We start from the raw sequence: 22,836 nt of genomic DNA, 5'->3' as shown, positions 1-22,836 counted from the left end.
AGCTAGTTTCAACAGATCTGTCTTCCACAAAAAGCTGTGCTGATGGAAAGTGAGAGGGAAAATGGTACGCTAAACCTTTAAAATCCATCTGTTCCCCAACAACACAGGTTTTGCATCACATTAATCTTCATTTTTCAACATGGTACTGAAGACTGAACACACCGTCAACATGTGATGCATAGCAAAGCTCATACGTCACTTGCTACCCAAGAATTCTTGAGGACTGAGAGATAACCTGGACAAATAATACTACAACGCATTGCATTAATTGCTATTGTTCAAGCAGAGGGAAAATGAAGTGTGATAAATATCAATTAATTTTTGTGTATAAAAGAATGATTATGAATATTGACCACAGATAGCAGAATGTTGTAAAGAATACAACGGTCATTTGTCAATGGGAGCATTGATGAATCACCTTGGCAATGGAACCAGTCAGAGTTATGAGTGGCTCTCAAGTTTGGATTCATAATCGCATGTTTTGCTTGGCAACCTTTACAGGTCAGTGTGAAACTTATCTGTGGACAGCTGCCTCTCTCAGCACACCTTGTAGCATCATGTCTGATCAAATCATTGAATATTACAGTTTTCTTTCATTCTCTGCTCTGCTAGATATTTTTTTAATGTCATGGGCAAGTACAAAGGCATTTTTTTAATTAAACCATTATTTGACTTACTATCTGGCAAATTTTATAGTGTCTGAAATTTGCTGACTAGCAACAACAACAACTTGTATTTATATAGCGCCTTTAACGTAGTAAAACGTCCCAAGGCATCCCAGGAGTATTTTAAGACAAAAAATTTGACACCGATCCACATAAGGATAAATTAGGGCAGGTGGGAGGTAGGTTTTAAGGAGCATAAGCAACAAGAAATCAAAAAGTACCAACATTTTATTTCATCCTGTGTCTTATTATAACTAAGGATCATTAAAGTCAATGTTTTTGCCAATTTAAAAACCTGTTTGTTTTCAGGTTCCAATTTTTGGGGTTAAAACAAGAGAGAAAATAGGTGGGAAAAACTGACCCAAAAAAGGCCAGTTAAATTCAGAGAAAATCACTAAAAAAAAAAGTTTACTTTGAATATCACTAAAATACAATAAATCAAGGAAAGGACTTAAGTAAAAGGTACAGTCACATTAAAAGACAACCCACAATTATGTACAGTTCATGGCCTCATCACCAGATTCTCATTTATTCCCTAGGTAGTTTTTTTTTTATTTTTAAAAGTTAAAAAAAATGAGGAACCCATGGTTATTGTTGTGGCTCCTGCCACTATGATGGTGGAATAATAATAATTCTTGGAGATTATACACAGAGGAACAGATGTGATCTTGCTTTTAGTAAACAATGTCTTGGTGTGTGACCCGAGGCAGTCTTTGATAAATGACGTCAGCATTCAGAGAACTTTCAGTTTGGTTACTGTCAGTGCAGTGCTGTCCTTACTCTATATCTAGGTAGGAATAAAAGATGGGCGTTGCCACAGTATGATGAATGTAGTCCCCCCAGCAGTATGTAAGGAAGACCCAAGACTCCTTAAAAAAGGAAAAACAAATTGCACAGCCTTTATTCCTTTCCTGCTGAAAATTGGGTCCAGAGATGCACACGCATTACATCAAGGACATTAACACGGCAAATACAGCATGTAACATGCATGCTGACATCATGGACGTGATGTGTAGGCACCTTTGGACCTGAATTTTAGTCAGAAAATAATGGGAAATTCTGGGGGCGGGGTCCCTAAAATTCAGGAGAAGATTGTTATTTGTACCAATTCACCACAAAAAAAAGCCAGCAATTTAAATCCAGCAATTTATTGGTGGAAACTGGTAAAAACTGATTTTGATGGTCCTTAATTATAAATCATAATTTAATAGTCCCACATAATGAAAAGGGAAAACTGACTTGGTTCAGAGTATCATTCAGCCCTCATTGGCTTGGTCAAAACAATCTTTCTAACAGCAGCTGAAGTTACTATTTTAACTAAATTAATTAATTAACCACTAATTATAGGAACCAAACTGGCAGAGCATAGATTTCTCAGAGCAGCAACTGCCAAGAAAGAGAAAAGCAGAAAATCTTTGCAACAGGTACTTTTCCCTTGTAAACATTACTAAAGAATAAAGTTCAGGACTCTGGCCTATTACATATTGCCATGCAGTAAACAGTATTGGTATGAAAATCCACCAATAGCTCTTCTTTTATAATCTTTACGGGCTTATCAGGGTCACTGGTTTATGTTAGATCCGGGTATCTTAATGTTGTGTCCTTCAATAATCAGACAAAAGACTGCAGGGAACGATCAACAGGTGTTTACTGAATGAGGGTTCAAACTGCAACTGACTGTACAGATCACTACTCAGGGTTATATACAGGTGTGGTCACTGCCGGTGCTACAGGATACAGGAGCTGTAAAAAGTAGTTCTCCCCCTTAAAGGTACATACATTACAGTTTACAGTGACTAGATTATATAGGATATGCAGCACAGAAACAGGCCGTGTCAGTGTTTATACGCCACTCGAGCCTCCAGTCTTTCCTCATCTAACTCTATCAACATAACCCTCTATTCCCTTCTCCTTCATATGCTTATCTAACTGCTCCTTAAATGCGCCTATACTATTCGCTTCAACCAATCCCTGTGGTAGCGAGTTCTACATTCTCACCATTCTCTGGGTAAAGAAGTTTCTTCTGAATTCCCTATTTGATTTCTTGGTGACTATCTTTTATTGATGGCCTCTAGCTATGCTCTTCCCAAGTGGAAACACTCTCTATGGGCTGGACTTTGATACTGGAGGCGTGACTACAACTTTTGGGGTTGTAGTCCAGTCTCCATCGAGTTGTGGCCAACCTACTCGATTTTCACTTGATTGACCTTGTTGAGCCCACCCAGCAGGCCAATTAAGGGCCACCCGGCAACAGGTGACGTCACAGATTGACATTTCATCTGTCAAGAGCTTTTGACAGATGAAATATCAGCGTTTGACAGTTCTTTGAAGCTGTCAAACACTGACAATCTGTACACTAAATTAATTCCCTCCTCTCAGGCTGATTTAGAGATCTCTCCAGAACAGAAAGCAGAATGCTGCAACTTTTGACGGCTCGTGGCCATTCTGCTTTCTGTGCCGGTGAGATGAGGGACTCCCGAGACCTGAAGGAAGGAAGGCTGTAAAGGTAAGTAAAACTGCTTTAAACACTTTACACACACCAAACACATTTACCTCTGCACTCATGCACCCATCACTCACCTGAACACCGGACATCTCGAACCCCCCAAGCCCTTCAGCCCGACGGTCCACCTTGCTAACTTGGCATGGTTTGGAGCCGTCAGGAATCCCACACTTCAGGAATAAAAATAGGGATTAGGCTAAAAACTACCTGTTAACAGGCAGTTAATTGGCATTAATCCCCTTCCTGCCTCAGGGAGGCAGTTCCCAGCACAGGTCGGGTATCCGCCTCCTTTGAAACTGGCATGGAGGTGGGTTGGGTTCATGCCCCCCGATTTCACGATTTTAACCCCTCCACACGCCTCCAATCCCGCCTCCATGGCCCAATGAAAATCCTGCCCTATGTATCTACTCTATCAAAATCTTTCATAATTTTAAAGACCTCTATTAGGTCACTCCTCAGCCTTCTCTTTTCAAGCGAAAAAAGACCTAGCCTCTTCATCCTTTCCTGATAGGTATACTCTCGCATTTCTGGTATCGTCCTTGTAAATCTTCTCTGCACCCGCTCTAGTGCCTCTATATCCTTTTTCTAATATGGCGACCAGAATTGTATGCAGTACTCCAAGTGTGGTCTAACCAAGGTTCGATACAAGTTTAGCATAACTTCACTACTTTTCAATTCTATCCCTCTAGAAATAAATCCTAGTGCTTGGTTTGCTTTTTTTATGGCCTTGTGTTGCTACTTTGTGATTTGTGTATTTATACTCAGAGATCCCTTTGCACATCTACCCCACCCGGACTCACACCCTCCAAGTAATAAGTGACCTCCCTATTCTTCCTACCAAAATGTAATACCTCACATTTATCGGTGTTGATACTCATTTGCCAATTATAATAGATAAGTCAATTTTTTTGCTTTGGGAATCACATTCTGCAGTTCTGTCAATTTTTGCCATGAAAAGTATGAGAACCAGTGGTTTTGTTTATGCTTCTTATTAAAACCATTTCTTATGAACTTCAGCGTGAATTTTATATTAGTTTGACAAACAAATGATGGTTTCTATTAATGATTTTAAATGTGAGATATAATTATTATCTACGTAGAAGATTTGGAAGCATTGAAAAATAGAACAAATGCCAGAAACTAACGTAGAGCAAAACTCTCAGTACTCATCTGCTAATTAAATTTTATTAGTCTTGCATTAATATGCCAGTAAGAATATTGTCAAACATCAGCTGAATTGGAACTTTCTGGCAGTCAGCACGTCATGATACCCAGCAATGAAAAATATGCCTTCCAATGGAAATATCAGATCAGCTTTAATTTTTATGGTTCTGAATAATGCTATTTAGACTCTCGTAGATTTCCTGTAGTGTTGCTCTTGGGTTGTGAGGCAGACTGAGGATGGAGGAGAGTCAGAAGATATATGTACCAGCTTAATCGTGATGACATCATGACACATTTAAGCATAATTTATGTTGTCAAATTTTATGTTCATAAACAAATGAAGAGCTTTGGCAAACACTCCATAATACCTGAAGTGAAAGAGCAGCTTGCCTCCATTATACAGAAAGTGCAGGACAACATCCAGTCAGCAAGTGGCATAACAGCCTTATTATTAGGTCTGTCACTTTAACGGAGCTGAAAGGAGCTGGTAGCAGGGAGAGAGGTGGTTAAGGGTGTGCTGGTGTATCTTAAAAAATACCTTTAAATACAGATCATAAAATCTCACATTTACACACTAGGAAACACACAAGGTTATAACATTTCACATCATGGGATACATCACTAATTAAATTATTTTTAAATTTTTCGAGCATCACAAGATATATAGTGTACTGTGGAATGGAAAGGAACCTAAAAAAGTCTTTAATTTAAAAAGGTGCAGTCTTTAAGAAGAATGCATTTCTGACTAAGCTCACTAGATGGTGCCAGATTGTACTACAGCTGTACTTTAACAGCTCCCACATGACACTGCCCAGGCTCAGACCAGTTGCTAATAGTTTGTGATCCTGAAGAGCCAAGCACAACTTCCTACTACATTACTGTCTGATTTCTGAAAGGTATCCAGGAAAATAGCAGGTACCAATATCCTGCAAAGAACTAGCATATATTGCACTTCATTTAGTGAATATCTGTTGCACTCAAAAGTTTGTCAAGCTTTGCTGCTGGTTAAGTGAATGCGGGCACCAAGTTTAAGGTCTAAAGTTAGCCATGTACCTACTGTTCAGGAATTAAACTGTGATAATAGAGGATTAGTTACTCTAGGACATCTTTGCAATTCAGTGGTCAGCCATTATTTTCGGTTGACTTGCACCAGATGGGCGAGAGGAGCTGGAGCGCGAGAGGAAGAGGAGGCAGTGGACCTGGGCGAGACCAAAGCGAGAGAGGCAGCAACTCAACAGAGGCAGAATCCGAAAGAGAGTGACGTCAAAGTAGAAAAAGTGACTTCGGCACAAGGGAAGGAGCTGATTGGTGAGTAGCTGGTGAGTGGTGAGTAGCTGGTGAGTGTTTTTTTTAAGTTCATTTCTGCTAAGTTAGTTCTTAGTCTGTTAAATAGAGGCATGGCAGGGCAGCTCAGTCCCATGGAGTGCACATCCTGTGCCATGTGGGAAGTCCTGGATGCTTTGCGTAGTCTGGATGACCACATGTGCGGCAAGTGTCGCCAGCTACAGCAACTCGAGCTCCGGGTTTCGGAGCTTGAGCGGCGGCTGGAGTCATTGCGATGCATCCACGAATCTGAGAGTTACATGGATAGCATGTTTCTAGAGGTGGCCACCCCACAGCTTAAGAGTATGCAGGCAGAGAGGGAATGGGTGACTTCCAGACAGAAGAGGAGGACCAGGCAGATAGTGCAGGAGTCCCTGGAGTGTATTGCACTCTCCAACCAGTAATCTGTTCTGAGTACCGGTGAGGGTGATGGTTCCCCTGGCGAGTGCAGCCAGAGACAAGTCCACGGCACCACCGGTGGCTCAGCTGCACAGGGGGGGGGGGGGAGGAAAAAGAGTGGAAGAGCAATAGAGCAATAGTGGTAGGGGATTCAATAGTTAGGGGAGCAGACAGGCGCTTCTGCGGCCATAGACGTGACTCCAGGATGATATGTTGCCTCCCTGGTGCCAGGGTCAAGGATGTCACTGAGCGGCTGCAGGACACTCTGAGGGGGAGGGTGAATGGCCAGAGGTTGTGGTCCATATTGGTATCAATGACATAGGTAGAAAGAGGGATGAGGTCCTGCAGGCAGATTTTAGGGAGCTAGGAAAGAGATTAAAAAGCAGGACCTCAAAGATGGTAATCTCCAGATTATTCCCGGTGCCATGTGCTAGTGAGTACAGGAATAGGAGGATAGAACAGATTAATGCGTGGCTGGAGAGATGGTGCACGAAGGAGGGCTTTAGATTCCTGAGGCACTGGGACCATTTCTGGGGAAGGTGGGACCTGTACAAGCTGGACGTGTTGCACCTCAACAGAGCCAGGACCAACATTCTCGCGGGGAGGTTTGTTAGTGCTGTTGGGGAGGGTTTAAATGAGCTTGGCAGGGGGGTGGGCACCAGCATATAGGAGTAGAAAAGAGGAATAAGGTGCATAAAAGAGTGAGTGTGTTGGATAGTACTAGAGAAGATAGTACTGGAGGTGGTAGTAGTACCATATTAGATAGGAGCAGACTAAGAAAGACTATGAAAAATTCAAAATTGGGTTTAGAATGCAAGTACGTAAATGCACAAAGTGTGGTGAATAAGGTTGGTGAGCTACAAGCACAATTAGCCGTGTGGCAATATGATGTTGTGGCAATAACGGAAACGTGGCTTAAAAACGGTGAGGACTGGGCACTTAATATTCAAGGGTACAAGGTGTTCAGAAAAGATATCGAAGGAAAAAAGGGAGGTGTGGTGGCAGTGCTGATTAAGAAAGACATTGTAGTGTTGGAAAGGGAGGATGTTCTTGAGGGGACTGTTGTGTATGTACCTTTAAGAGAATAACTGGTCTCAGACTGCAGTACCGGCAGTGACCACCCCTGTATAAAAGGCGCTAGAGAGCCTCTGTTGTTTAGTTTCGTTTATGCCTTTCACCAGTAAAGATCTGTTTGTTTTCTCTCCTGCCAGTCCGTGTCTCAATCATTCACGGACTTAACACTGGCGACGAGTTAGAAACGAACTTACCTGCAACTCAGCAGCAGCTCCGACGACGTTGTTGAAGGTCGGAGCCAGAAGAAAGAAGAAAAAAAAAATAGGCCATTGAAACTCGAGAAACGGGCGTCGACCGTCAATCATCGATTTCAAAACTTGCAGGAGAGACTGTCCAGAGCCAGGCTGGGTTCCTCGGTCCGTGGTTTCCCAGCTAATCGGGCTGGTGGCAGGTAGTGCTCTGATCCTTCCTGGGCTGCGGCGGGCTGAAGCTCGATCGGGTGGCTTTTCAATGGGGCCGGGCAGCGAGTCGGGAAGCAAGGAGAGAGAGAGAGGGTGGAGCATACAGGGCGCGACCGGTGTTTCGAAGCTGGGCAGCGTTCGGACCTCAGAAGAGGGAGGGAAGTGTTCCAGAGGGTCCGCTCCACGACGGGAAAATAATAAAAGAAAAGAATACGCGCAAGAAACCGTGGAAAGCAGTGCTAACAACAGCGGGGAAGAAGGACAAGCGCGGGAGGCGCCATTTTGTTAAATCAGAGAAGAAGGCAAAGCACGGGAGGTGCCATTTTAGATTTGCAAGATGCCGAAGACTGGCTGTATCACTGCTTTTGATAATACATTAGAGGACTGGACCACGTATGTGGAAAGAGTCGAGGTATATTTCGAGGCAAACGATATAGCGGAGGGGAAAAAGGCATCGATATTATTAAACTTAATGGGCGCTAGAACGTACGGCCTATTGCGGGACCTGATTACTCCAGCCAAACCGAAGGCGAAGAGTTTTAACGAAATTGTTGCTGTTCTACAGGAGCACTTAAACCCTGCACCGCTGTTGATAACAGAAAGATTTAAATTCCACAGGAGAACTCAGCACAAAGATGAGAGCAATGCTGAGTATCTTACGGAACTACGTAAGCTATCAAAGCACTGCCAGTTTGGAGCAGGACTGGCAGATACCCTACGGGACAAATTTGTCTGTGGACTCCTGAGTGAAGGAACACAGAAGAAGTTACTCGCAGAAAAAGAGCTGACGCTAGATAAGGCTTTCAGCATGGCAGTATCGTATGAAGCAGCAGCCAGGGGAGCTGCAGAAATTCAACAAAAACCACAGGAATACGGCACCCACGAAATGACACGGGGATTTGCAAAATGTTATCGCTGCGGCAGAACTAACCATGACCAGAAGGACTGCTGGTCCAAAGACAAAATATGCAGACAATGCGGGAAGATTGGACACATTGCACGAGTTTGTAGGTCTGGGAAGAAGACCAGCGACAACAAAAAGGCTACTAAGGAACCATACAAGAAAGTACAAAAGATGACGGACAGTAGTTCCGAAGACCAGATGAGCGATAGTGAATCCGGAAACAGGAGACTAAGCTGTCTCAAACTTCACAATGTAATCGCAAAAGAGGATCACCGAACCATTTGGGTCACTCTCACGATAGCAGGGTCCCAAGTTAAAATGGAATTGGATACAGGATCAGCGCTAACCGTCATGAATCGACGAGACTACGAGCGGCTATTTTCACACATACCCTTGAGAGAGACATCCATCGTCTTGACGACGTATACGGGGCAAAAAGTATACCCCAGAGGGAAAATAAGGGTGCCTGTCGAATACAATGGCAAGAAAATACAGAAATTGTATCTCTACATACTGCCAAATGGTGGACCACCGTTATTGGGACGGGAATGGATCAGGAAGATAAACTTAGATTGGCATTCCATTCATGCAATGACGGTGGACGGTAAAAAAGATGAAGACGTCACTCCTGGATGATTGTCAACAATCTTAGCTAACGCCAAAGAGGTATTTCAACAAGAACTGGGCACGCTTAAAGGCATAACCGCCTCGCTAAAAATAGAAGAGAATGCAGTTCCCAAGTTTTTCAAAGCGAGACCGGTACCATATGCAATTCGCCCAGCCATCGAGGCAGAGCTGGAGAATCTGGAGAAGGCGGGCGTGTTGTCTAAGGTCGACTGGAGCGAGTGGGCGACACCCATCGTTCCTGTCATGAAGAAAACGTTAAGCAATAAGTCCGGAGAGCCAAGGAAGATTCGCATCTGTGGGGATTTCAAGGTGACGGTGAACCCAGTCCTTCACACAGTACAATATCCTCTTCCAAGGATAGAAGACATCTTCGCCTCGCTGTCTGGAGGGAAGCGTTTTACAAAAATTGACCTAGCACAAGCATATTTGCAGATGGAGGTTGAAGAGTCCTCTAGGAAGTATCTCACGATAAACACTCACAAAAGGTCTTTACCAGTATCATCGATTGGTATTCGGAGTAGCATCGGCTCCGGCGATATGGCAAAGAGCGATGGAACAAGTCCTGCAAGGGATTCCGGGGACTCAGTGTTACTTGGACGACATCCTTGTAACAGGTGAAGATGACAGTGAACACCTTAACAACCTAGAACAGGTGCTCACTAGACTACGGGAACATGGGCTGCGAGCCAACCGCCCCAAGTGCGAATTTTTTAAGAAACAGATATCGTATTGTGGCCACGTGATTGATGAAGAGGGGTTACATAAGTCCCCTGACAAAATTGAAGCGGTTGTTAAGGCCCCAGCGCCTGAAAATGTGTCGCAGCTGAGGTCATTCCTCGGGTTGGTGAATTACTATCATAAGTTTTTGCCGAATTTGTCGACAATTCTGCACCCACTGAACGCCCTGCTACGAACGGGGGTAGCATGGAAATGGAGCGATGATTGTAAGCGTGCTTTTCAGAAGAGTAAGGACTTAATCACTTCAAAAGGAAGTATTGGCTTACTACAACCCAGCACTGCCAATCAGGCTGGCGTGTGATGCGTCTCCCTACGGCATTGGGGCGGTACTGTCACATAAATTCCTTGATGGTTCGGAGAGGCCGATAGCTTTTGCGTCACGCTCGTTAACTTCTGCTGAGCATAACTACGCCCAGATTGACAGAGAGGCCCTCAGCCTAGTGTGGGGGGTGAAGAAGTTCAATCACTATCTGCACGGTCAAAAATTTACTCTACTAACCGATCATCAACCTCTTGTCTCCATTTTCAACCCTCAGAAGGGCGTACTGATAATGACAGCACAACGGCTGCAGAGATGGTCCCTTTTCCTAGGGGCACACCAATATGACATCGAGTACAAAGGAACTAAACAGCATGGAAATGCTGATGGATTGTCACGTCTACCGTTGCCGACGGTGGAAGAAGACGACCTTGCAGTGAATCCAATGGAGTTATTCCACTCGACCATAGTCGAATGTCTCCCTGTGACGAATGCAAACATAGAAAAGGAAACACGGAATGACCCGACACTATCACGGGTCTATGATTTAACGGTGAAGGGATGGCCAGCACATGGCGAGCCACTGCTGCCAGCATTCTCGCCAAGAAGAGAACAGCTGTCAGTGTGCAGAGGAACCTTGATGTGTGGATCTAGAGTAGTAATTCCACCTAAGTTGACGGCTAGAGTGCTCAATGAGCTTCATGAGGGTCATCTGGGTGGGGTAAAAATGAAGAGCTTAGCCAGAGCGTTTGTGTGGTGGCCGGGAATCGATAGAGAAATCGAAGAGATGACCAAGAGCTGTGCAGGATGCCAGAAGGTCCAAAACGCCCCACCACAAGCTCCTCTGCGTCCATGGGAGTGGCCATCATCTCCATGGCAAGGGGTGCACATTGATTTTGCTGGTCCCTTCATGGACTCGATGTTTTTAATTGCGGTGGATGCACATTCAAAGTGGCCAGAGGTAATAAAAATGTCCTCAACCACCACGGAAAAAACTATCACAGTTTTACGAACCATATTCACCAGGAATGGGCTGCCTAAACAGATTTGCTCTGACAATGGACCACAGTTTGTGTCTGAAGAGTTCCGGAGGTTCTTAAAGAACAATGGTGTTAAGCACTACACATCTGCCCCATATCATCCAGCCACTAATGGATTGGCCGAGAGGTTTGTCCAAACATTCAAGAAGGCTATCAAGGCAATGTGTAATGAAGATATACCCCTACAACACAAGGTGGACAACTTCTTGTTTGCCTACCGGAATGCGACACATGCGGTTACCAACCAAACTCCAGCCATGATGTTCTTCAATCGAAGACTACGATGCTGTTTGGATTTGGTTAAGCCAAACGTCCGAAGAGATGTGGAGAACAGGCAGTTTCAGTATATGAATGAAAGGCCGACCAGGAGTTTTAAGATAGGTCAACCAGTTTTGGCCCGGGACTACCGCACTGAGAAATGGCAGCCAGGAACGATTTGTACACGACAAGGACCTCTCATGTATACCATGGATGTTGGGGAGAGCATTGTAAGATGCCATGCTGACCAGATTCTAGAGTCACTGGAAAACGTCAACTCCACACCACAATCTGATACACCTGGTAATGAAAACGACATTCCAATTGCAGCTACCGCAGAACCGGTAATATTGGAGGCAGATGAACCAAACAACGACATTGATTCCGACTCAACATTGCCAGAAGAACCTGATACCCCAAAGAGGCGTTATCCAGACAGAATCAGGAAGCCTCCTCAAAGACTGAACTTATAATTGCTTAAACTTAACCAATGTATCTAGCAACAGTAATTGTGATTGTAATTCGTTATCATTAGTTGTTAAATGAATGTTATGTACTGTTTATCTAAAAGGGGAGGAATTGTTGTGTATGTACCTTTAAGAGAATAACTGGTCTCAGACTGCAGTACCGGCAGTGACCACCCCTGTATAAAAGGCGCTAGAGAGCCTCTGTTGTTTAGTTTCGTTTATGCCTTTCACCAGTAAAGATCTGTTTGTTTTCTCTCCTGCTAGTCCGTGTCTCAATCATTCACGGACTTAACAGGGACAAGGACAGAATTCATTTGGTTAGAGTTGAGGAGCAAAAAGGGTATCATCACGCTATTGGGGGTATTCTATAGTCCTCCAAATAGTGAGAGGGAGGTAGAGGACCAAATCTGCAGGGAAATCACAGAGATATGCAAGAGCTATAGAGTGGTGATATTGGGGGACTTTAATTACCGAAATATCGATTGGGATAATGCTAGGGTAAAGGAAAAGTAGGGGGAGGAATTTCTGAAATGTGTTCAGGAGAATTTCCTTGACCAATATATTCTTGGCCCAACTAGGAAGGATGCTTTGCTGGATCTGGTGCTGGGGAATGAGGTGGGCCAGATCGACCAAGTGTCTGTGGGAGAACACTTGGGTACGAGTGATCATCGTATCATAAGATTTAGATTAGCAATGGAGAGGAGCAAGGAACAATCTAGAGTGGAACTTCTAAACTGGAATAGGGCTAACTTCAATGGGATGCGAAAGGATCTAGCCAGTATAAAATGGAACCAAAGACTGACAGGAAAAACTGTAATGGAACAATGGGTGATCTTTAAGGAGATGTTCCAAGTACAGGCTAGTTACATTCCAACAAGAGGGAAGGGCAAGGGAACCAAAACAAGGGCTCCTTGGATGATGAGGGAGATAGAGAAAATGATGAAACATAAAAAGAGGGTGTATGATGCATGTCAGGTGAATTCTTCAAGGGAGAACCAGGCCAAATACAATAAATTATGAGGGGAAGTGAAGATGAAAATAAGATTGGCAAAGAGCGAATATGAGAGTAGAATGGTGGTGAACATAAAAGGGAACCCAAAAATCTTCTACCGGCATGTAAACAGTAAGCGGGTAGTAAGAGGTGGGGTGGGGCCTATTAGAGACAAAGAAGGCGATATATGCTTAGAGGCGCAGGGCAAGACTAGAATACTCAATGAGTACTTTGTATCGGTGTTTACTAAGGAGGTGCATGCTGACAAAATATCGGTAGAAATGGAAAAGATAGAAGCAATGGAAGAGGTGAAAATTGATAGACAGGATGTACTAGAAAGGCTGGGTATGCTTAGAGTGGACAAGTCGCCTGGTCCGGATGGCTTGCATCCCAGGTTGCTAAGGGAATTGGGGGAGGAGATAGCGGAAGGGCTTGTCATAATTTTGCAATCTTCCCTAGATGTGGGGGAGGTGCCTGAGGATTGGAAAGTGGCAAATGTGACACCATTGTTCAAGAAAGGGTGCAAGGACAATCCTAGTAACTACAGGCCGGTCAGTTTAACATCAGTGGTGGGTAAAGTTTTAGAAACAATAAATCAGGGAAAAAATTAACGGGCACTTGGAGAGATTTAAGCTAATTAAGGAGAGCCAACACAGATTTGTTAAAGGCAAATTATGTTTGACGAATCTAATTGAATTTTTTGATGAAATAACAGAGAGAAGGGAATGCAATGGATGTTGTCTACATGGATTTTTCGGAAGGCATTTGACAAAATACCACATAGCAGGCTGGTTAACAAAATTCAGGTTCATGGAATAGGTGGGTCAGTGGCAGCTTGAATAAGGAATTGGCTTAAGGACAGAAAACAGCGAGTTGTGGTAAATGGCTGTTTTTCAGACTGGAGAATGGTAGACAGTGGTGTTCCCTAAGGGTCAGTGCTGGGGCCACTGCTTTTTTTGATATATATAAATTACCTGGGTATTGGAATACAGAGTAGAATTTCTAAATTTGCCGATGATGGACTCGATGGGCTGAATGGCCTCCTTCTGTGCCTTATGACTCTATGTAATGCAATACATTTTATCCCCAGTGCCACCTTGTTTTTTAATACATTTGGGGATTTTTTGATTTTTTTTTCCTCTCTCCACAGAAAGGATGTTGGGATTGAGTTATATTTAAAAGGTTCTGTTTTCAACCAAAGTGAATTTACACATGGTTTAAAAAAGGGTATTGAAGAAGGTGTATTAAAGCCAGAATGACCAGGGACATTAAACAATTCTTCATTTTGTCTCAGGGGCCCAAACAGATATCCACACACGCAGTGGTGAGGACAATTCTATTCATGTGAGCACAGCATAAGGTGTCTGCAGAAGATATACCCCTGGTGGACAGGCCTGTTGGTGAATCCCTGCCTGCAAATGTGTCGGGCACATGGTCTCTCTGCCTCCTCAAGCCAGAATTAACAGACAGAGAAAAGGAACAAATAGACAGAGGTCTGTGAGGCAACAGTCCTTGGCAAAAACCTGGAAGCATAAAGTTCAGGAGGTGTGTTTTTAAGAAGTAGTCTTAAAGAAAGATAATGCCAAAAATAAGTAAGACAACCCATGAAAGGGACAGGGCGTGTGATTTATTATTCTCCGCGCCCCCCCCCCATCCACGCATGCTTTTAAGGAGAGAAGCAAAAGTGAACTAAGAAAGAAAAAAAAAAGATTTGCATTTATATAGTGCTTATGATGACCTCAGGACGTCCCAAAGCGCTTTATAGCCAAGAGAAGTTGTCACTGTTGTAATGTAGTAAGTGGAATTTGCTTTGACTGTTACAATTGATCTCTGGTCTCGTCTCAGCAAGTGTTTCAGTCCGTCTTCAAAAAGATTGGAGAAACGCATGTGAGAGCACGTGCGAAAGACATGCTAGCTAGTTCAAACACAAGGGTTTCTCCAGTTTATGTTCCAAGAGACTATCTAAGGCAGACTTTAAACATGTAACATTTATAAACAGCACTACTGCTGAAAGAGAACAGAGGTCTGGCTTGAATAGGAGTCATTTATTGACATTTCAGAAATATGCAACATTTCAGGATTAAAGTCCACATCAGAGCTTCCTGTATGTGCAAAGGCACTTAAATCGCAAGCCCTATTCGTAATCTCTGAATAACAACCACGGTTTTCATTCATGTTTCAGATTTACTTGAAAGAGCAAAGATCCTTTCCATGACTCCATGTATATTTACAGCAGGCACATTGTTTGTGACCTTTAGGGTTGTTTGTACAACTGTCACCTGGTCTGTGGTTTAATTGGGTGCTACAATTTCTGGTGTTATGCCATGAATTGATGTCCTGTCATGTCTTGTCAATGAAAACCCAGAATTAGCTTGTATTTTGAGACAGAGCTCCATTTTACATTTTTTTTCCAAAAAATAACCCATGTAAATGAAACAGACAGGAACATTTTAGGCATCTGAATTGACCATTTAAAAATGAAGTAACAATTTAGCTAACATCAAACCTTGTGTATATAGCCACATGTTGGGAAATAATTATAGTTCTGCAGTACCAACTGTGCTATTAAAATACAAATTAATGTAGTCTCGTGTTTTTTTCTCGTTTTCACCCTCCCTTTCTGGCCCATTTATCTTGACCATTTGAGACTGCTAAACCACATGCACACCAAAATCAAATGATGTGTTTGGTTATAGTATATTTAAGATGAGGTGTTGTATTTTAATCCGTGGATGTAGTAGAACTGCTCTGTTTATATTGGTGAGCAGCTTTGCTCCATTAAATACTCTTTTAATATATTTGTATGTAAAGTTGTGTATTATGGGAACGGTAGCCTAGTGGTTATGTTACTGGACTAGTAATCCAGAGGCCTGGACTAATGATCTGGAGACGCGAGTTCAAATCCCACCATGACAGCTGGGGAATTTAAATTCAATGAAATAAATCTGGAATAAAAAGCTAATATCAGTAACGGTGACCATGAAACTATTGGATTGTCGTAAAAACCCATCTGGTTCACTAATGTCCTTTAGGGAAGGAAATCTGCCGTCCTTACCTGGTCTGGCCTATTAGTGGCTTCAGACCCACAGAAATGTGGTTGAATCTTAACTGCCCTCTGAAATGGCCTAGCAAGCCACCCAGTTGTAACAAACCGCTACGAAAAACAATAATAAGAATAAAACCAGATGGACCACTCGGCATTGGCTACGGACCACGATCACGGCACACCCAGCCCAGTCAACCCGGCAAAGTCCTCCTCACCAACATCTGGGGATTTGTGCCAAAATTGGGAGAGCTGTCCAAAGACTAGTCAAGCAACAGCCTGACATAGTCATACTCACAGAATCATACCTTTCATCCAATGTCCCAAACTCCTCCATCACCATCCCTGGCTATGTCCTGTCCCACCGGCAGGACAGACCCACCAGGGATGGCAGCACAGTGGTATACAGTTGGGAAGGAGTGGCCCTGGGAGTCCTCAACATTGACTCTGGATCCCATGAAGTCTCATGGCTTCAGATCAAGCATGGGCAAGGAAACCTCCTGCTGATTACCACCTACTGCTCTCCCTCAGCTGATGAATCAGTACTCCTCCATGTTGAACACCACTTGGAAGAAACATTGAGAGTAGCAAGGGCACAGAATGTACTCTGGGTGGGGGACTTCAATGTCCATCACCAAGAGTGGCTCGGTAGCACCACTACTGACCGAGCTGGCTGAGTCGTGAAGGACGTAGCTGCCAGTCTGGGCCTGCGGCAGGTGGTGAGAGAACCAACACGAGGGAAAAACCTACTTGACCTCGTCCTCATCAATCTACCCGTCGCAGATGCATCTGTCCATGACAGCATTGGTAGCAGTGACCACCGCACAGTCATTGTGGAGACGAAGTCCCGTCTTCACACTGAGGACATGTTGTGTGGCACCGTGTTACAGGGGATAGTTTCAGAACAGATTTAGCAGCTCAAAACTGGGCATCCATGAGGCGCTGTGGGCCATCAGCTGCAGCAGAGTTGTATTCCACCACAATCTGTAACCTCATGGCCCGGCATATCCCTCACTCTACCATTACCACCAAGCCAGGGGGCCAACACTGGTTCAACAAGGAGTGTAGAAGAACATGTCTGGAGCAGCACCAGGCGTACCTAAAAATGAGGTGCCAACCTGGGGAAGCAGCATGCTATAGACAGTGCTAAGTGATCCCACAATCAATGGATCAGATCAAAGCTCTGCAGTCCTGCCACATCCAGTCTTGAATGGTGGTGGATCATTAAACAACTAACAGGAGGAGGAGGCTCCATGAATATCCCCACCCTCAATGATGGTGGAGCCCAGCACGTGAGTGCAAAAGACAAGGCTGAAGCATTTGCAACCATCTTCAGCCAGAAGTGCAGAGTGGATGATCCATATCAGCCTCCTCCTGAGGTCCCCACCATCACAGAAGCCAGTCTTCAGCCAATTCGATTCATTCCACATGATATCAAGAAACGGCTGAGCGCACTGGATACAGCAAAGGCTATGGGACCAGACAACATCCCGACTGTCGTGCTGAAGACTTGTGCTTCAGAACTAGCCGCGTCTCTAGCCAAGCTGTTCCAGTATAGCTACAACATGGCATCTACCCGACAATGTGCAAAATTACCCAGGTATGCCTTGTCCACTAAAAGCAGGACAAATCCAATCCAGCCAATTATTGCCCCAAAAGTCTACTCTCAATCATCAGCAAAGTGATGGAAGGTATGATCGACAGTGCTATCAATCAGCACTTACTCACCAATAAGCTGCTCACTGATGCCCAGTTTGGGTTCCGCCAGGACCACTCAGCTCCCGACCTCATTACAGCCTTGGTCCAGACATGGACAAAGGAGCTGAATTCCAGAGGTGAGGTGAGAGTGACTGCCCTTGACATCAAGGCAGCATTTGACTGAGTGTGGCATCAAGGAGCCCTCATTAAACTTAAGTCAATGGGAATCAGGGGGGGAAAGTACTCCACTGGCTGGAGTCATACCTAGCACAAAGGAAAATGGTTGTGGTGGTTGGAGGTCATCACCCAGGACATCACTGCAGGAGTTCCTAAAGGCAGTGTCCCAGGCCCAACCATCTTCAGCTGCTTCATCAATGACCTTCCCTCCAACATAAGGTCAGAAATGGGGATGTTTGCTGATGACTGCACAGTGTTCAGTGCCATTCGCAACTCCTCAGATAATGAAGCAGTCCATGCCCGCATGCAACAAGACCTGGACGACATTCAGACTTGGGCTGATAAGTGGCAGGTAACATTCGCGCCACACAAGTGTCAGGCAATGACCATCTCCAACAAGCAAGAGTCTAACCACCGCCCCTTGACATTCAATGGCATTACCATCACCAAATCCCCCACCATCAACATCCTGACCAGAAACTTAACTAGACCAGCTACATGAATACTGTGGCAACAAGAGCATGTCAGAGGCTAGGTATTTTGCGGCGAGTGTCTCACCTTCCGACTCCTTTCTATCATCTACAAAGCACAAGTAAGGAGTGTGATGGAATACTCTCCACTTGCCTGGATGAATGAAGCTCCAACAACACTCGAGAAGTTCAACACCATCCAGGACAAAGCAGCCTGCTTGTTTGGCACCCCATCCATCACCTTAAACAGTCACTCCCTCCACCACCGGCGTACTATAGCGGCAGTGTGTATCATCTACAAGATGCACAGCAGCAACTCGCCAAGGCTTCTTCGGCAGCACCTTCCAAACCCACGATCTACCACCTAGAAAGACAAGGGCAGCAGGCGCATGGGAGCACCACCACCTCCAAGTTCCCCTCCAAGTCACACACCATCCTGACTTGGAAGTATATCGCCGTTCCTTCATCGTCGCTGGGTCAAAATCCTGGAACTCCCTCCCTAACAGCACTGTGGGAGTACCATCACCACACGGACTGCAGCGGTCAAAGGTGGTGGCTCACCACCACCTTCTCAAGGGCAATTAGGGATGGGCAATAAATGCTGGCCTTGCCAGCAACACCCACATCCCATGAACGAATAAAAAGAAACAAAGGCACAGAATTTTTTCTTTTATAAACTTGATTATTTTTCACTCTGCAGATGGTACAGGAGAGTCTAACTAAGTAATGAGGGAAGAAGAAGAAGGATTTGCATTTATATAGTGCCTTTCATGACTTCGGGATGTCCCAAAGCACTTTACAGCCAATTAAGCACTTTTGAAATGTAGACGCTGTTGTAATGTAGGAAACACAGCAGCCAATTTGCGCACAGCAAGCTCCCACAAATAGCAATCTGATAACCTGTTTTAGTGATGTTGGTTGAGGGATAATTATTGGCCAGGACACTGGGGATATCTCCCCTGCTCTTCTTCAAAATAGTGCCATGGCATCTTTTACATCCACCTGAAAGAGCAGACGGGGCCTTGGCTTAACGGCTCATCCGAAAGACTCCACCTCTGACAGTGCAACACGCCCTCAGTACTGCAGTGGAGTGTCAGCCTAGATTTTTGTGCTCAATTCTCTGGAATGGGACTTGAACCCACAACCTTCTGACTCAGAGGGAAGAGTGCCAACAATTGAGGCATGGTTGATCTTGTCGAGGAGGAGGAGGAGGAGGAGGAGGGTGGAGGTGATGGCAAACACTAAGATGGTGGATGTGTTGGAGATTCAAATTGCAAGCCTGGCCGACCAGGTGTCTAAAATCCGCCTTAGTATCAGGCCTGCTCCTTCGATGGGTCTTTGTAATATTGATGGAAGTTCTACAAGATGTTTAAAATTTAATCTGTTTTCCACTCGCCATCACAAATGTACGACAATTCTACATTATAACTCATAAAAATTGTATGAATGTGTGCAATTTGGAACATGTTCAGTGCTCTAAGGGTTAAAGGCCTAGAAATTCGGTATAGCCATGTTTGGGGCGCTAGTCCTGGCGATGCGCAAAGTTTAGCACCAGGCACAATTTAGCGCCACCTAGCGCGATATTGGGTTGCAGCGCCCCTAAAGGTGATTGCAGCGCTAAATCAGGTGCTGCACGCTACACTTAAGGCGCTAAACCGGCAGCGCAACCCAATTGCGCCGCGGCGGGGCGCAGCGAGGGTGCGGTCAATAATCACTTTCCCTGAGACACACTGGCGCCGGCCAGCTCTTAAAGGGGCAGGTCAATTGGCATCACCAGACACACTCACTGCCTTGTAGGCCTTCAAAGCGGTGGGAGCCTACCTGTGGCGCAACAGCCTAGCAAGACATGGAAAGGGTGAGGCAGAGGGCGGAACGCCTCACTGATGGGGCATTGGATGCTTTGGTTGGCGCAGTGGAATCAAAGCCAAGGAAGATGGTCGGAATGTGATTTATGTTTTGGACAGTCTCCCGGGTGTGAGAGGCAGTTATGTGTCAGTGTATTCGTTTTGCTTTCTGTTGCCATAGCTTTCTCATGTTTGAAGGAACCACATTTTGTGTAATGAAACACTTTCTTCATTTACAATGGTCATGCCTGCTATTTACATGCATCTTGCCCTTCACAGGCTTGGGGGTATCAGACCGGTTCCATTCCTGTTCTTGGAATGGCAGCAAGCATTCCGTGAGAGGGGCCTAGAAGCTACTTCTGATCAGCCTCTGACGCGCAGCCTGAGAAGAGCCGCTTGCGTCGAAGTTCAGGCCAGCAGACATCTTCTCAGCCACCGACAGAGATGTCCTGCACCTTATCTGAGGCTGCAGATCTGGCTGAAGCAGCTGGCACAGCTCAGTCACCACCTCCTTTCTAAATCGCAGCCTTCTGACACACTGCTCCTCCGGCATGTTCATGTAGGAAAACTGCTGTCGGAAAACCCTGCCAGCGTAAGGTCTGCTGTGGCGATGTCTGTTGGCCCTCCTCTGTCTGGCCATGCCCGCCCCCCTCTCCCAGCGTCTCAGTGCCCTTTCCAGATGATTCAGCAGCAGGACGTTCCCCTCCAATGCAGCCCCCATAATAAGTGCCCACAGGAAGGTTCCCCATTGTCAAGGCTCACCAACAGCAAGGTGATGGTCAGAAGGCTGAAGATCGTCTGCCTGCGCTGGCTCAGTGATCAAATGGCTCTCTGTGCAGCTCAGCAACTCTTTGTAGCTCTCAAGGAAGTTGTGCTCCAAAAATGGCTGCCGCTTTTAAACCACACCAGTCCCCTTTAAATAACGCTCCTCCAGCCCGAGAGCGACTTGGCAAGGTCCAGGTAAGCTGTCACTATTACCGCCAGGCGCTACGGAGGGGGGGTGCCACTGACTTTCCAGTCCGGGGCGCCCAAAAGGAGTTGCACACTCAAATGATGTCATAATCAGCCTGCGCGTATGAGCGGGCACTAAGATTTAGCGCCGGTGCTAAATGCATGCTCAATATGGGGCGAGGTGCTAGGTGCCCTGCGCCCGCCCGGAAATTGGCTAGCGCCCCACTTCTCAGCCTCTTTAGGCGTTAATCGGTGGCGCTAACAACCGAATTTTTCCCCCAAAGAGTTTAATTGATTTATGTTGTATTTTTAAGTTTGATACATTTATGGAATTCTAAAATGTTCTGTAGTTTATACAAAATTCACTTTTAAACCTGTTGCTGGTTTTTGAAAGTTTTTTTCTGTTTTGATGCTGGGTTTACATTTGAAATAACCTGTTTCCAGGAGCTAATGGACCTGCTGTGTATTTTCTGTTTTTGTTTCGGATTTCCAGCATTTGCTGTACTTCTTCTTTAAAGATGCAATACCAGAATCGTGGGTTGTTTGCAATTAGTACAAAGCACAAAATCAGCTACGAATGTTATCACTAATATTACTTCTGAAAGACATTACCTTTTTCAAAACCAGTAGGAACATTTTTTTTGAGGAAGTAATGATTTCTATTGAAATAAATTCAGAGACATCTACACCCGTCATCTCAGCAATGCCATATAACCTGATTAGCTAGGTATCGGGTACAGGATACAATTGATTTTAACTAGTAGCCTTTAATATTATCTATAGTAAAATTCCTAACCTGTCTCATTAAAACACACTAACCACTCATACACACAGCAAAAGTGTCTTAATCAATCTAATGATAAACTCTCCCTTTCAAAGTAGGCCAGGTGTGTACTGTATTTTCACCTGCACAACCAGGTAAAGGAACTGAAAACCTCACTTACCATTTTAGCTCTGTACTTAGATCTTTGAGACACTCCCAAGGAATGAAATATAATGCAAAAAAAAACTTACCATTCTGCTTTAGAGTGAAAGATGGAGGATTTTAACCTCTCTCAAAATCACTACAAAACATTTCCTGTGAAGCTTATATTCAGGAACCCATGGCAGTTATCCCAGAATCCTTTGAGTTTTAAGCTCCTCCCTGCCTGTGGATTACACATTAACTGGCAGTAAAGCAGCAGGGTAGAGAATACCTTGTCTTTGTTTCATTATCCTTGGGCCTTATTATCCTGATCCTTAACATTTCATATTTTTACAGGTAGGATAGAGAAAAGCTTATCAACATTGTAAATAAATTAAAGTACATGTTAAGATTTGATTTAGTGCTACTTTTATGGCTGTGAGAATGATAAATTTTGGAATGACAAACTTTTTGAGTTTTACTGTTGGTTAATAGTTTATGGTGACTTAAGGCCAGACAAGTGAAAGTAAATTATTCTGTAGCTCATCATTAGGGCGAGCATTAATTGGCAACTATGTTGGCCAGTGGAGTTTGTTCTAAATATGTTAACTTTTTTCCAGCTTCTCTCAACAATTTGATCTTTAATGATTATTAAAGTTTACTATAACCAAAAAGCAATGTTACAACACAACCAGCCAGCGTTTTATATGCTTATAAATCAATAATACTTAGAATTGTGAATTCTCAGAGTAGGATTTTCCGCTTAGGCAAAATTTCAAGTGGTAAAATTGCAGAATGGGATTCCCACCCATTGAATAGAAATGGCTGACTGCCCAATTTTCTGGGATCAAATTAATTTTCATTTTGCAGCTGAGCACCTGGCAATAATACCACCTCTGATTAGGAGTTTGCCATTTGTAGGGCTGGAAAATTGTG

At 44.4% G+C, this 22,836-nt stretch overlaps 1 protein-coding gene across 6 annotated transcripts in view; it reads right to left on the bottom strand.

The window, feature by feature from the left end:
* The window catches only part of ap1s3a (adaptor related protein complex 1 subunit sigma 3a), an 85,514-nt gene extending 63,379 nt beyond the window's left edge, over nucleotides 1-22,135 (bottom strand). For 2 of the 6 annotated variants that reach the window (XM_085990474.1, XM_085990476.1), the window contains exon 1: nucleotides 22,011-22,135. Coding sequence is in view for 3 of the 6 variants with exons in the window: in XM_085990472.1 (XP_085846598.1) it covers nucleotides 22,011-22,013 (3 nt within the window). In the remaining 3 variants the exon portion in view is untranslated. The remainder of the gene's footprint in view (nucleotides 1-22,010) is intronic. The other 4 variants (XM_085990473.1, XM_085990472.1, XM_085990478.1 and 1 more) reach the window with 3 other exon arrangements.
* Nucleotides 22,136-22,836: the final 701 nt, after the last annotated feature.

Source organism: Somniosus microcephalus, chromosome 6, assembly GCF_052327205.1.
Source record: "Somniosus microcephalus isolate GS21.2 chromosome 6, FLI_Smic_1.0, whole genome shotgun sequence".
Taxonomy (NCBI): Eukaryota; Metazoa; Chordata; class Chondrichthyes; order Squaliformes; family Somniosidae; genus Somniosus; species Somniosus microcephalus.
This window is presented reverse-complemented; position numbering and strand designations above follow the sequence as displayed.